Consider the following 15,210-nt stretch of genomic DNA (forward strand, 5'->3'; position numbering starts at 1 on the left):
CGTTGCAAAGTATAATGTGCATGCGCACTGCAACTCGCACATTGCAGTGTGTCTGCTTGTAGCGGCGTATTGCCGCTCCGAACAGGCACCTGTAAAGGCAGAAATCAGCGGTCCTTCAGCGGCGGATCGGCAGCGTAATACGCGCTGGGGATCCGCTCGTGTTAACATACCCTGATATGCTATAAAAATTTGATCACATGTGACTAAGCTCCACTTCCAGCTGAGAGTTGCCCACACATGCGTAATCACGCCACATCGAAGTCCTTGGAAAATGCAGAAAGTACAAAGACAGCTGACTAAGATTAGATAGATTAGACTTAGGGTAAACATGTAGAATAATTCTGAAGGACTTCTCTGTATTCATATGTATTTTTCAATGACACTGTTTTGGGGTTTATATAGAACTTACTAATTAATATTTATTAACTTTTTTCATATTGGGTGTAAATATTTTTAATTCAGCATTTTTTTTCTGCATTTTAAGGGGGCACTCCGCTGTTCAGCCTTTGGAACAAACTGTTCCGAGCGCTGGAGTCGGTGCGGGGAGCTCATGACGTCATAGCCCCGCCCCTCATGATGTCATGCCCCACCCCCTCAATGCAAGTCTATGAGAGGGGGCGTGACAGCCGTCACACCCCCTCCCATAGACTTGCTTTGAGGGGGCGGGGCTATGATGTCACGAGCTCCCGGCACAGGCTCCAGCGTTCGGAACAGTTTGTTCCAAACGCTGAGCAGCGGAATACCCCTTTAACTGCACACTTTTCACCATGCTGCATAAATAACACGTTACCTTTAGTTTATTTTTTTTTATTTTTGTTATGTTGAAGCCTTGTGCTAAGAATGCACTCAATAGCCCATAATGAGATTGTGAAAATCTAATTTTAAATTTATTAAAAATAAACAAATAAAATTTCACATGGACATAAGTATTCAGACCCTTTGCTATGACACTTGAAATTTAGCTCTGGTTCCCCCCATTTCTTTTGATCATCTTTGAGATGTTTCTACACCTTGATCAGAGTCACCTGTGGTAAATTCAGATGACTCTACAGGATTTGGAAAGACAAAGCCCTGTCTGTATAAGGTTTCATAGATGACAATGTAATTCAGAGCAAAAACCAAGCAATGAGGGGGGAAGAACAGTAGAACTGTAGAGCTCAGAGACAGGATTGTGTGGAGCCACAGATCTAGAGAAGAGTACAAAATAATTTCTGCCGCACTGAAAATTCTCAAGAGCTCAGTGGTCTTCATAATTCTTAAATGGAAGAAGTTTAGAGCAAGGATAGGATTAGCATTTTTAACAACAGGTACCTTTCCTTGTTGTACAAACGCCCGCGGTGTAGCAAACCTTGTGGCAGCATCACCAAGAGGAATGGAGACTGTAATCGCTGCCAAAGGGGCTTAAAGGGTCTAGGTACTGAGTAAAGAGTTTGAATATGTCTGTCAATATAATATTTTAGTTTGTCCTTTTCAATAAATTAGCAAAAGATTCCTAACGTTCTGTTCTAATTTTGTCATTATGGGGTAAGAAGTGCAGAATCGTGGACAAAAACTTAAATTTTTTTAAAATATTAGCAACATAGCATAATAGGAAAAAAGTTAAAATGTGTGCGAATTTTGATTATGGAGTAATAGGATCTTGTATACTGAACTTTATAGTACTTAAGTATAGTGAATTTATACAGGATCGGCCATTAATATTTGAGCGATAACTCTTAACCCGGTTGCTTAGTAGTTTACCATGGTGCCTGTATACATTATATAGCGAGCTGGAAGCAAACCAAAACTCTGGCACAATTTAAAATGGCTTACGTACTGTGTGCCACATATATTAGGTATTTTAGACACTTTTGTGGTAAAGGGGGGCATAGCTTAAGATGCAACACTGTTCAACATAATTGTGCTAGAATTTTGGCACAATATTATGGAACATTTTAATTGGGTCTAAACTAAAGATATGCTAGATTTATCAAACAACCTGAGCCACATTAATAAATAAGGCACATTTTTAGACTGTCTAGTCTAGGTTTACACTGAGCCATTGTGTAGTGGCCATGCTCAGCTCTCATTCACTTCATAGGGAGTTCAGCTGCAGTAACCAAGCACAGCCACTACACAGTATACAGAGCTGTCTGCTTCTGTAGCAGTTTACTGTCTATGTGGGCACCACAGTTGATCAGCAAGAGTGCTTGATTTAGGCGCCTCACTGACGAAAGGTTAATGGTGTTTGTTGAGAATTGACCATCAATGACCATCAAAGTCCTGGAAAATCCCTTTAAATTTTGTACTAAGGTTTGCATTAGAGGGCTTCTGCATTATAGAGGATCCATTTGAATTTGAAATTAGATTTGACAGAAAGAATATTGTAGCATGCATCACTATTCCTCCACTAAAACACCATTGCAAGTAAATAATCTATACTTACCTTGTTCAGTCCCCTTAGCTCCTGCACTGATGCTCCTGGTCCTACATTATATAGGGTTCTCTGATCTCCTCACCACACAGTAACTGGTCTGCTCAGCCAATCACTGACTGAGGTTGCACACCGCTACAGCTACTGATTAGCTGAGCAGGCCAGTTCCTGTGGGGTTAGGATGTCACAGGATCCCAAAAGGAGCGGAGACCAGTGGAGGACCGAGAGCATTTGCGCACCAGCTGTGGGGTAGCAGGTCAGGTGAACACTGCTTGTTTATTTGGATGCCCCAGTTGTGGGGAAAATGTTAGTTTTGCCCAGACAACCCCTTTAAGGATCAGCACAGTACATATTGTTAAAACAATGTACAGTATTCATGAATTAAATAAAAAATTGCACACATCATTTAGTTTGCATGGTTGTGAACTTAAAGGGAACCTGTCATCAGTGTGAGGCTGGGTTCACACTACAGTTGGTAACTACGGTTCCCGTATACAGCTGGGAAGAGGGGTGGGCGGGGCTTAATCGCGGCGCCCGCACTCAACCGTATTCGGGAACCGTAGTTAATGTATGTCTATGAGCCGACCGGAGTGAACCGCAGCCTCCAGTCGGCTGCTTTTCCGGCCGTATGCGGTTTCCCAACCGCATGCAAAAATGTGGTCGACCACGTTTTTGCCTGCGGTCGGGAAACCGCATACAACCGAAAACGCAGCCGACCGGAGGCTGCGGTTCACTCCCGTCGGCTCATAGACATACATTAACTACGGTTCCTGAATACGGCTGAGTGTGGGCGCTGCGATTAAGCCCCGCCCACCCCTCCTCCCAGCTGTATATGGGAACCGTAGTTCAAATCGTAGTGTGAACCCAGCCTTATGCTGCCTAAACTGCGAGCAGCATAAAACTGGTTCAGGCATTGCCAGTCCGGGACACGCCGAATTACTCTGAGACGCTCATAGTTTAAAAAGGCACCGAGACCTGTGTATCTGGTCCTTGGGGTGGGCCCTGTAGCTGTTCTACTCCTTATGACAACACTTCTTGCCTGTGGTCATTGTAATCTCGATGACATATATACAATCCATATCACCGTCTACACAAGGCAATTATAACTTGGCATAGAAGTTAGCTGTGACAAAAAAAAAAAAAAACATTTTAAATATTTTTAACGTTGACTAAAGCTTTCTCCTTTTCCATGAAAATAATGGTGTGACCTGTTTTCTATTTCCGCTCTGCTCAGGAAACTGTTCAGGGAATTATCTTGCAGATTATAAAACATCCTGTGAAGTGATAAATAAATGTCTGTGTTCTTGCCTTTAGTAATGGATTAAGATGCAGAACTGTTGCTTTTTCATGTGTACAGTCTATTGCTGGCAGCACTGTGAGTGAATAAATCTTTCTGTCTCTGTATTTACCTTCCCAGATGTTCCAGCCTATTATTTTACTTATCCTCATCCTAGTATTATTTTCTTCTCTTTCCTACACAACTATATTTAAGCTTGTTTTCCTTTTCACCCTCTTTTTTGTCCTGTAACCTTTTCCACCATTTTTATTTTTGTTTTATGTAGTTATTTATTTTCAGTTTTGTATGTTTTGTCCACTCACCAAGATAAGAAGTAAAAGAAATATAGTTTCTGCTCCAGCTACTGGTAAAGAAAACACTGAAGACTATGTACTTGTATATATAAGCCAACAAATACTTCTGGCAGCTTCTACAAGTAAGTTCACTTATGCATATGCTTTCTGTTATGCTTGTATCCGTAAAGCTTATTTCAGTTTTTCTTTTTTTGCAAAGGTACGGCCATGTATCGTGATGAATAACAAAAATACTTTGGCCAAGCCTTTATCAAACTGTGTGAGAGAAAAAGTGGGGAGATTTTTCCACCACAACCAATCACAGCTCAGCTTTCACTTTACCAGAGCTCATTAGCTGAACTGTGATTGGTTGTTGTGGAAAAATCCCTCCACTTTTTCTCTCACACAGTTTGATAAATCTGGGCCAAAGGCCCAGATTTATCAAACTGTGTGAGAGAAAAAGTGCAGAGAAAAACTGTGTGAGAGAAAAAGTGGAGGGATTTTTCCACAACAACCAATCACAGCTCAGCTAATGAGCTCTGGTAAAGTGAAAGCTGAGCTGTGATTGGTTGCTGGTGAAAAATCTCCCCACTTTTTCTCTCACACAGTTTGATACATCTGGGCCTTTATTCCTAAGTAAAAATGGAATGTCTTTTAAGAGTTTTTGAGATTTTGATCTAAATAAAGCTTGGAGGGGTTCTACTGTTGTACTATATCTCTAGAATATGCTATAAACTATAATAATTGAGGGGCTGATCTCTGGCACCCCTGCTAATCCTGAGAACAAAGGCACCAAGTGGTTGGCCAACTTTAACAGGTTTTTAATACAGTGAGGCTTCCCCCGCAGCCTCATTCTCTCATATAACTGAGCTCTGCTCCGGCTCCAGCCAGTGTCCTTGTATGCAGGCAGATGGCTTATTCATCCATACATGGCTGCCTTTGAGGAACACGTGACAATACATGTCACTGTTCCTCCTCGATAGCAGTACACTGTGCTTAAGAAAAGTAGCACAGGTGTAATAGAGGAGGTTCAGTGACATGTATCGTCACATGCTCCTCCATAGCCAACCATGTTTGGACGATTAGCCGTAGGGAAGCCTCACTGTATGTGGAAGTAAAATATTATACTACCAGCATGGTTTTATAAAAAAAAATTAAAAAAAACTGTTAAAGATGGCCAACCCCTTTAAGCATTTCTCTTACACAGTTATCCTCCTAGCCCCTTCCTTGAGGCACACATTGTGTTTGAACAAAAAACACAAACAAACTTCCCCCTCTTTTTTTCTCCTCCATGATGCAGTTTTTAACCAACTGGGTTTTACTTCATATGATTCTTCCATCACGTGACTCAAGAATTTCTTTTGAAGAGTTAGGAAGGAAAGGATACCCACATACATGTACACATGTAATTTTACTGTTGTTTACAGGAGAAAAGATTTCACACAAAAAAATTCTGAACATGCTGCTATTTGTTACACTACTAAAAACACAGTAAATAGTGAAAAAATGCCAATAAAAAATGGCATGTAGGTATGGCCTCTTACATTTTCTGATAGACTCCGCGTATATGGCCCAAATTAATGTCATTTAGATACCAAGCCACAGAGGATTCAACAACACATAGAATTAGTAAGAGGAATTCACAGACCTGTTTCAGTAGTTCTCTTCTTTTATTCTTTCATCTTTATAGCATTTACTCAGTCCATATAGTAGATATAGTTAGTACGGCACTGCCGCGTACCTTTTGTAGCGGGGAGTAGTAGTATATATCGGGTCAACACCTGGACACTAATGGCTGAAACTCGTATCCGTGCTCAATCCTCTGGAGACCAAGAGAAGCAATAAAAAAATGGAAGAAGACTTGAGGAGGCACTGGTAATGCAGTTTTATTCCTTCAGGTCAACGATACAACTGTGGCCGACGGACCGTTTCTCACTCACATGCGCTTAATCTTGCCCAATCAAATCAATGATTGGCCATGATTAAGCGCATGTGAGAGAGAAACGGCTTGTCAGCCACATTTGTATCATTGACCTGAAGGAATAAACCTTTGTGAAACTGCATTACCAGTGCCTCCTCAAGTCTTCTTGCATTTTATATAGCATTTGCAGCATAATTAAAATAGTAAGGAGCATGGAGCCATTGCACACACGTCCATAGCCGAACCTGATGCTATGTTTCGGGGAGGATCCCCTTAATCATGCGCACAGGTGAGCACCTGGTGATGACTTAAATACCTGCTACAACATATCTTGGTACATAAAGGGTTAATAATTATTTTTTATTTTTTTTAATACGCTTCACATTGATATGAATTCCACAACCTACCAAAAACAGAAGTAGAAGGTGATTTAAAAAAAACTCTAAAATTGCACACTTCATTTAAACCTCTCGGCTCCATCATAGCTAACTCATTTATCCAATATACCTCCCTTTGCAGGATAATCCCATGTTTGTATACAAAAAAGGGTCCCTCCATAGGTAACAAATGAATTCAAGGTGACATTACTTTAAAGAAAAAAACAAGGCTGACTTTTTTTGGCTTCAACTTTTCCATGCTTGGGATGCGTCAATTGTAATGCAATTTTGCGAGGTGACAGTGTCTATCATCCTATGAAAGGTACTAAAATTAAAATCAAAAGGTTTCACACATGTTTGAGCTGTAATGTGATCTATATGCCAAAATGTCTGTGCGGTAAAGCATATGTTGGACAAACTAGTAGTATGATCAAAACTAGAATAACTAAACACAAAAGTATGATAAAAAAAATTCTGTACTAGAGATGACACTGCAGACTCAAAGCATGGTGAAACCTCAGTGGCGCATCACTTTGCAAAAAAAATGGCCCTCATTTACAAAGACTGGAGTGTCGGTTAGGTTTTTTTTTTTTCAGTGTACTCGTCTTTTTTTTCCTTGTGATTTACTAATCTGTCGCATGTGTCAGTTTCTTTTGTGTCGCACGATATTAAATTCTGTCGCACGGGAATAAAAAGTGTTGCACTGGAAAAATAAAAATTAAACCAAATAAATAAAGTAAAGTTACTCTGCACAAGGATGTAACTTTACATTCATGATTGTTAATGGGTTAACAACCCAAAAGTTTTTTTTAAAATATATATATATATATATATAAAAAAAAAAAAAAAATATATATATATATATATATATATATATATATATATATATATATATAAATAAAAAAAATCTATTACATAATTTAATCATAAAAGCGTTTAGGGGTTAAAAATGCTTTTAAAGTATAAAACAAGTAATTTAATCATGAACCACAATGGTCAGCTGTCCCTTCCTCAAAAACACTCCATTTTTCCATTTTCATTCGACCCCTGGGCTGTCAGTTTTTCAGAGTTGAGAAATCACACTTTTTTCAGAGTGATTTCACAATTACTCCGAGTGATTTATCCATTTAGTCGGGTTAACGCCCATTTTTGAGTAAACCACGCCCATTTTGTAGGTTAAATTAAACTCTCCGAGTGTTTCTGAAAATGTAGGTTGTGCGCCTAAATTCTGGTCGCAGATCTGGTCGCACGCGGAATGCGAACAAATTTTGTGCGCAATAACCGAGAAAAACCGTCGGTTCTCCTTTAGTAAATGAGGGCCAATGTTACAGATCTTAGATGGCTTATTCTGGAAGAAGTACCAGTGAATGTGAACGAGGACTTGAACAGACGGCGTCTTCTGCAAAGGGACGTGTGTTGGATAAATGAGTTAGATAGAATGGAGCCAAGAGGTTTAAATGAAGTGTGCAATTTAAGAGTTTTTCTATAATATTTGTACTTTTTAACCCCTTAAAGACCAAGCCCATTTTGACCTTAGAGGACCTGGCCAATTTAATTTTGCAGTTTTATTTTTTTGCAGTTTTTTCTAAAAATTTTAACTCTTATATTTTCATCCACAGACTAGTATGAGGGTTTGTTTTTTTTCGCAACGAGTTGTCCTTTGTCATGACCTCACTCATTTTACCATAAAATGTATAAAATACTATTTGTGTGGGGAAATTAAAAAGAAAACCGCAATTTAGCAAATTTTGGAAGGTTTCGTTTTCACACCGTACAATTTATGTAAAAAATCACATGTGTTCTTTATTCTGTGGGTCAATACGATTAAAATGATACCCATAATTACATACTTTTCTATTATTGTTGCGCTTAAAAAAAAAATCACATACTTTTTAACCAGATTAGCATGTTTAACCCCTTAAGGACCGGAGGTTTTTCCGTTTTTGCATTTTCGTTTTTTGCTCCTTGCCTTTAAAAAATCATAACTCTTTCAAATTTACACCTAAAAATCCATATGATGGCTTATTTTTTGCGCCACCAATTCTACTTTGTAATGACGTCAGTCATTTTGCCCAAAAATCTATGGTGAAGCGGGAAAAAAAATCATTGTGCGACAAAATAGAAAAAAAAACGCTGTTTTGTAACTTTTGGGGGCTTCCGTTTCTACGTAGTACATTTTTCGGTAAAAATGACACCTTATCTTTATTCTGTAGGTCCATACGATTAAAATGATACCCTACTTATATAGGTTTGATTTTGTCGGACTTCTGGAAAAAATCATAACTACATGCAGGAAAATTAATACGTTTAAAATTGTCATCTTCTGACCCCTATAACTTTTTTATTTTTCCGTGTATGGGGCGGTATGAGCGCTCATTTTTTGCGCCGTGATCTGAAGTTTTTAACGGTACCATTTTTGCATTGATAGGACTTATTGATCACTTTTTATTCATTTTTAAATGATATAAAAAGTGACCAAAAATGCACTATTTTGGACTTTGGAATTTTTTTGCGCGCACGCCATTGACCGAGCGGTTTAATTAATGATATATTTTTATAATTCGGACATTTCCGCACGCGGTGATATCACATATGTTTATTTTTATTTTTATTTACACTGTGTTTTTTTTTTTATTGGAAAAGGGGGGTGATTCAAACTTTTAATAGGGGAGGAGTTAAATGATCTTTATTCACTTTTTTTTTCCACTTTTTTTTTGCAGTGTTATAGGTCCCATAGGGACCTATAACACTGCACACACTGATCTTCTATGTTGATCACTGGTTTCTCATAAGAAACCAGTGATCAACGATTCTGCCGGATGACTGCTCAGGCCTGGATCTCAGGCACTGAGCAGTCATTCGGCGATCGGACAGCGAGGAGGCAGGAAGGGGCCCTCCCGCTGTCCTGTCAGCTGTTCGGGATGCCGCGGCTATCCCGAACAGCCCGACTGAGCTAGCCGGGAACTTTCACTTTCACTTTTAGCCGCGCGGCTCAGCTTTGAGCGCGCGGCTAAAGGGTTAATAGCGCGCGGCGCCGCGATCGGCGCTGCGAGCTATTAGAGGCGGGTCCCGGCTTCACTATGACGCCGGGCCCGCCATGATATGACGCGGGGTTACTGTGTAACCCCGCGTTATATCAGGAGAGCAGGACCAAGGACGTACCGGTACGTCCTTGGTCCTTAAGGGGTTAAAATCTCTCTATTTTGATGACATATAACTTTTTCATTTTTCCGTATAAGCGGCGGTATGAGGGCTCATTTTTTGCACTGTGATCTGTACTATTTATTGATACCACATTTGTGTATATAAAACTTTAATACATTTTTTTATTAATTTTTTTAAAATAAAAAGTGACAAAAAAGCTGCAATTTTGGACTCTTTTTTTTTATGTTCACGCCATTCACCGTATGGCATTATTAACATTATATTTTAATAGTTTGGACATTTACGCATGTGGCGATCCCAAATGTGTTTATAAAATTTTTTTTTTTCATTTTTCATTTTTGTTGGGGGAGGGGATTTTTAATATTTTTTAAACTTTTTTAAAAACTTTTTTAAAAACTTTTTTACTTCTTTTTTTTTTTAAATATTTTTTATGTCCCCATAGGCCACTGTTTATAGCAATCATTTGATTGCTAATACTGTTTAGTGCTATGCATAGGGCATAGAACTGATCAGTGTTATCGGCTATCTTCTTCTCTGGTCCTCTCCATCTCAGACCAGAGCAGAAGATGCCGGAAAGGCAGCGGAGGCAGATGAGGGGACCTCCGTCAGCCATGTTAGCTCATCTGATTCCCGCGGCGGTGCCACGGGCGATCAGATCAGCATAAAATGTAGCCGTGCTGCCGCAGATGCCGTGATCTGTACTGATCATGGCATCTGAGGTATTAATGGCACGATATAAGGACAAAATATGAGTAAGGGATATGAAGACAAAATACACTGCTCAAAAAATAAAGGGAACACTAAGATAACACATCCTAGATCTGAATGAATGAACTAATTGTATGAAATACTTTAGTCTTTACATAGTTGAATGTGCTGACAAAATCACACAAAAATTATCAATGGATATCAAATTTATCAACCCATGGAGGTCTGGATATGGAGTCACACTTAAAATCAAAGTCCAAAACCACACTACAGGCTGATCCAACTTTAATGTAATGTCCTTAAAACAAGTCAAAATGAGGCTCTGTAGTGTGTGTGGCCTCCACGTGCCCTTATGACCTCTCTACAATGCCGGGGCATGCTCCTGATGAGGTGCCGGATGGTCTCCTGAGGGATGTCCTCTCAGACCTGGACTAAAGCATCTGCCAACTCCTGGACAGTCTGTGGTGCAACGAGGCGTTGGTGGATAGAGGGAGACATGATGTCCCAGATGTGCTCAATCGGATTCAGGTCTGGGGAATGGGCGGGCCAGTCCATAACATCAATGCTTTCCTCTTGCAGGAACTGCTGAAACACTCCAGCCACATGAGGTCTAGCATTGTCTTTCATTAGGAGGAACCCAGGGCCAACCGCACCAGCATAAGGTCTCACAAGGGGTCTGAGGATTTCATCTCTGTACCTAATAGCAGTCAGGCTACCTCTGGCAAGCACATGGAGGGTTGTGCGGCCCCCGAAAGAAATGCCATCCAACACCATTACTGTCACACACTGCGCTCCGGCCGCAAGCATCGGCCGTGAGTGCATGGTCCCTGAATACCCGACTGCCGGTGGGGCTGGGATTCGCATCGCGGGACACGCCCGCATGCGAATCCCAGCCGTCACTCAACATACTCCGCTGCCGCCTCCTCCTCTGTGTCTCAGCCCCGGCATGTGCATCCCCATCTGCTAGGGTGCCCGCACGGCGGAGCTCTGAAATTTAAAGGGCCAGTACACTTTTAATTAGTTGTTGCACCTGAGACTACATTATAAAGTCCCTGCACCTCCCACACTACCCTGCCGGATCTTCGGTGCCCCTAGCCTGAGATTAAGCAACCCTTATAGCCTGTTAGCCTTACCCGTGTATCCAGACCTTGTGCTACATTATTAGACTCCGCACCTTTGCCGCCTGCCTTGACTTTCTGCAACGTTTGACTATGCTACTGCCTTATCCTTTGGTACTTTGCCTAGCCCAGCTACCTGTGTGGTCGAGCCATGTCGGGGGTAGCGACCTGGGTGTCAGCAGAACGTTCTCCATGGCGTCTCCAGACTCTGTCACACCTGTCACATGTTCTCAGTGTGAACCTGCTTTTATCTGTGAAGATCACAGTGTGCCAGTGGCGAATTTTCCAATCTTGGTGTTCTCTGGCAAACGCCAAACGTCCTGTACAGTGTTGGGCTGTAAGCACAACCCCCACCTGTGGATGTCGGGCCCTCATACCACTGTCATGGAGTCTGTTTCTGACCGTTTGAGTGGACACATACACATTTGTGGCCTGCTTGAGGTCATTTTGCAGGGCTCTGGCAGTGCTTCTCCTTGCACAAAGGTGGAGGTAGTGGTCCTGCTGCTGGGTTGTTGCCCTCCTACGGCCTCCTCCACGTCTCTTGATGTACTGGGCTGTCTCCTGGTAGCGCCTCCATACTCTGGACACTACACTGACAGACGCAGCAAACCTTCTTGCAACAGCTCGTATTGATGTGCCATCCTGGATTTGCTGTGCTACCTGAGCCACTTGTGTGGGTTGTGGACTCGGTCTCATGCTACCACTAGAGTGAAAGCACTGCCAGCATTCAAAAGTTACCAAAACATCAGCCAGAAGCATAGGAACTGAGAAGTGGTCTGTGGTCACCACCTGCAGAACTACTCCTTTATTGGGGGTGTCTTGCTAATTGTCTATAATTTCCACCTGTTGTCTGTTCCATTTGCACAGCAGTATGTGAAATTGATTGTCAATCAGTGTTGCTTCCTGAGTGGACAGTGTGATTTCACAGAAGTGTGATTGACTTGGAGTTACTTTGTGTTGTTTAAGTGTTTGCTTTATTTTTTTGAGCATTGTATACAGACGTAATATGAGGTTGGGATATGAGAATATGATATGCATGTATATAACATTTTCTCAACAGAACTACATATTTTTGTGCTAGTTGGAGGGTGAGTAATGTGCAGTTCTGGGCCACATCTGTTATGTTTTTTGGAATCACATCACATTTACTCAGTGACACACCCTGAACTTTAGACCGAGTAATGAAACAAGGCTTAAAAGAAATTCCTCAGTAAATCAATGCAAAATGGAAGTGGGAATTGAATTCTGCTATTCGCTCTGGTACTAATGAATTAAACCGATGGAGGCAAATATGCTTAAACTTTATCTTCACTGGGATTGAGCACAAATTCTATTATATTATTACTGTAATATTAGCACTGTCACGTTGCTTCACAAATGTTATTCCAAGGAAGTTGAGCTGTTATTACTGTTTTGTCATACTAACATACTGTAGATGACAGCACTCACCATTCTTAAGGCTTTATTAGACAGCTTCGGCAGGGATGGTAGGGGTATCGGGACAGCACTGTGCACCATTGCAATCTGAACTACTTGTATGCTGTATACTGTGCAGGTACTATAGCGGCCATATCTGCAGAGGTTATCTCTTTTCTCTTAGTAGTGCAAGTGGCGGTACACTATTTCTCTCCCTGATGATACTGTATACTGTGCATACTTATGCACACAAGTGTAGCATAACTCCAAACAGCCTTCAAATGATGAAAAACCGTGTTATGGTACCCATAGGCACTAGTATACTTTGATTATGATCTCTGTTTTTCCTTAAAGGGGTACTCCTCTGCTCAGCGTTTGGAACAAAATGTCCCGGCACGGGAGCTCGTGATGTCATAGCCCCACCCCCTAATGATGTAATGCCCCGCCCCCTCAATGCAAGTCTATGGGAGGGGGCGTGACAGCCATCATGAGGGGGTGAGGCATGACATCATGAGGGGGCGGGGCTATGACGTCACAAGCTCCAGGCGCCGGCTCTAAGAATTCGGAACATTTTGTTTCAAACGCTGAGCAGCGGAGTACCCCTTTAAATTCTATGAGAAGGTTAACCCTGTAATATAGTACTGTACTAAGCGCTACATTGGGTCACTTAAGCCATAGGGTTACTGTGTGCCTCTGTACAACCTCCATACATGCTGTGTTTCCATTTATAAAAAGCCTTAGGGTAATGCATATGACAGAGCCACCTTTATGATATTGCATGAAGTTTTCCAACCTCCATGCACTACAGGCTCTAACACATGTTATACAACTGAAAACAGAGCCCTCATATCATCAAAACAAAAAGAAGCCATATTATGGCTGCATAGATGAGCACTATTAGGATATGTTCACATGGCAGAATATCCGTTCGGAATTCCGCATAAATATTTTGCACGGACATTCCGCAACAGCAGAGTCCCATTGATTTCAATGGAATTCTGCTGTTTTTCCACATGGCAGCAGCGGCAGCAACACCTGCTGCGAAAATCCTAATTCTGTTGTCCACAAAAACATTGAACCTGTACAGTGTCTTTGTGGATTCTGCTCGAAAGTACATTGCCATCTATGAGACGCTGTCTCTGGAATATCCGCACAGAAATTTTCAGTGTCAGCATTCCGCGGTTTGACTATAGCCTCATAAGGGCTTATTCTCACTACGGAATCTCTGCCAAGAGATTCCCTTTGGAGCAGGCACTGGCAAAACAAGCAGGACCACTCAGAAGTGTGCTGTCTCAATAGATGGCAGTGCTTTTTAGAGTGGATCCAACCTAAGGAGGGTAAGGAGATGCATGGCATCACCGCTTACCTCCTTAGATGCCAGACAGTATACAGATCGCTGCTTACTGTAGGAACAGAATACCTGTCAAAATGATGGGTGTTCTACTCCTCTATGGGGACTAACACTTTTCCCAACTTCTTACTGTGTCCTGGTATCTGATTCACTCTAATGGTCCATTGAGTCTGCAGTGCAGTAGAGGCCAGGACAGAGTTTAATGCCCTTGTTCCACATTGCATACGTATCATTTTTAACATGCGTTTTTCAAAGAATGTGTGCACAGTGTGGGAATACAGCCTTCCAGCACTTTTTGGGTGCTCTTCCCTGCTGCGCTAGCCCCCAAAAGCTAGTGTTTGCAGTTGTGTAGGTCGGACATGGATTTGCCATTTGTTTAAATCTGTTTAGTTCCCGCCTGCAGTTCACAACCGCATGAGCTAGCCATTGCTCCTAGCACAGCAGGTGAGAGTGTCTATCATTTACTAACCCATTTTTATTTTCCTAATTTTTGTTTTTTAGATTCCCACATACAGAGGACTATGGTCAAATTTGGTGGACTAATTGATGATTGCTTTACATACTTAGTAGTGCAGCCATCTGGTAGAAGACGTCCATTACTTAGTTGGAGCTTAGTGTTAGCCGTAAAAAAAACGGCTAACGCTAACCCCCCATTATTGCCCTAGTACCCACCGCTACAGAGATACTGGGAACAGCCAGGTACAGTCAGACCTGGTGCTCCAGATTTGTGGCAGTAGCAGGCTGGTATTATTTGGCTTGGAAGAGCCAAATTAATGGCTCTTCCCATCCTGGTAGTACTAAGCTGCTGCTGCTTGTTTTTGTTTTTTAGTCAGTTGGTTATGGAAAAGAAGGGGACCCAACACTTTTTTTTTTTTTTTTAAACCAGTCAGTGGTAGTCTAGTACTACCTAGTGGGAAGGGCTATTTATTTTGGCCCTTTCCTGCCTAAAAATACCAACCTGCTACTGCTACAGAACCGAGGACCTGACAGCACTCAGCTTTGTATTACAATAAAACGCCCCACATCCCTCATTGACCATTTTTGTGAAGAAGAAAAAAATGTTCGGTCATTGGCTCTACATAATCAGAGCATGTAGGAACCTAAGAATGAAAAAAAAAAAGAAAATATGTTAGTAAATAGTGCTCTTTTTCCTACTGCCCTAGCAGTGATGG

At 41.5% G+C, this 15,210-nt stretch overlaps 1 protein-coding gene across 4 annotated transcripts in view; it reads left to right on the forward strand.

Moving 5' to 3' along the window:
* SOGA3 (SOGA family member 3) overlaps positions 1 to 15,210 on the forward strand; it is a 91,107-nt gene that overhangs the window by 25,214 nt on the left and 50,683 nt on the right. For all 4 annotated transcript variants that reach the window (XM_056566494.1, XM_056566493.1, XM_056566495.1 and 1 more), the window contains exon 6: positions 4,017 to 4,125. In XM_056566494.1, the coding sequence (XP_056422469.1) occupies positions 4,017 to 4,125 (109 nt within the window). The remainder of the gene's footprint in view (positions 1 to 4,016; positions 4,126 to 15,210) is intronic.

Source organism: Hyla sarda, chromosome 3 (genome assembly GCF_029499605.1).
Source record: "Hyla sarda isolate aHylSar1 chromosome 3, aHylSar1.hap1, whole genome shotgun sequence".
NCBI lineage: Eukaryota > Metazoa > Chordata > Amphibia > Anura > Hylidae > Hyla > Hyla sarda.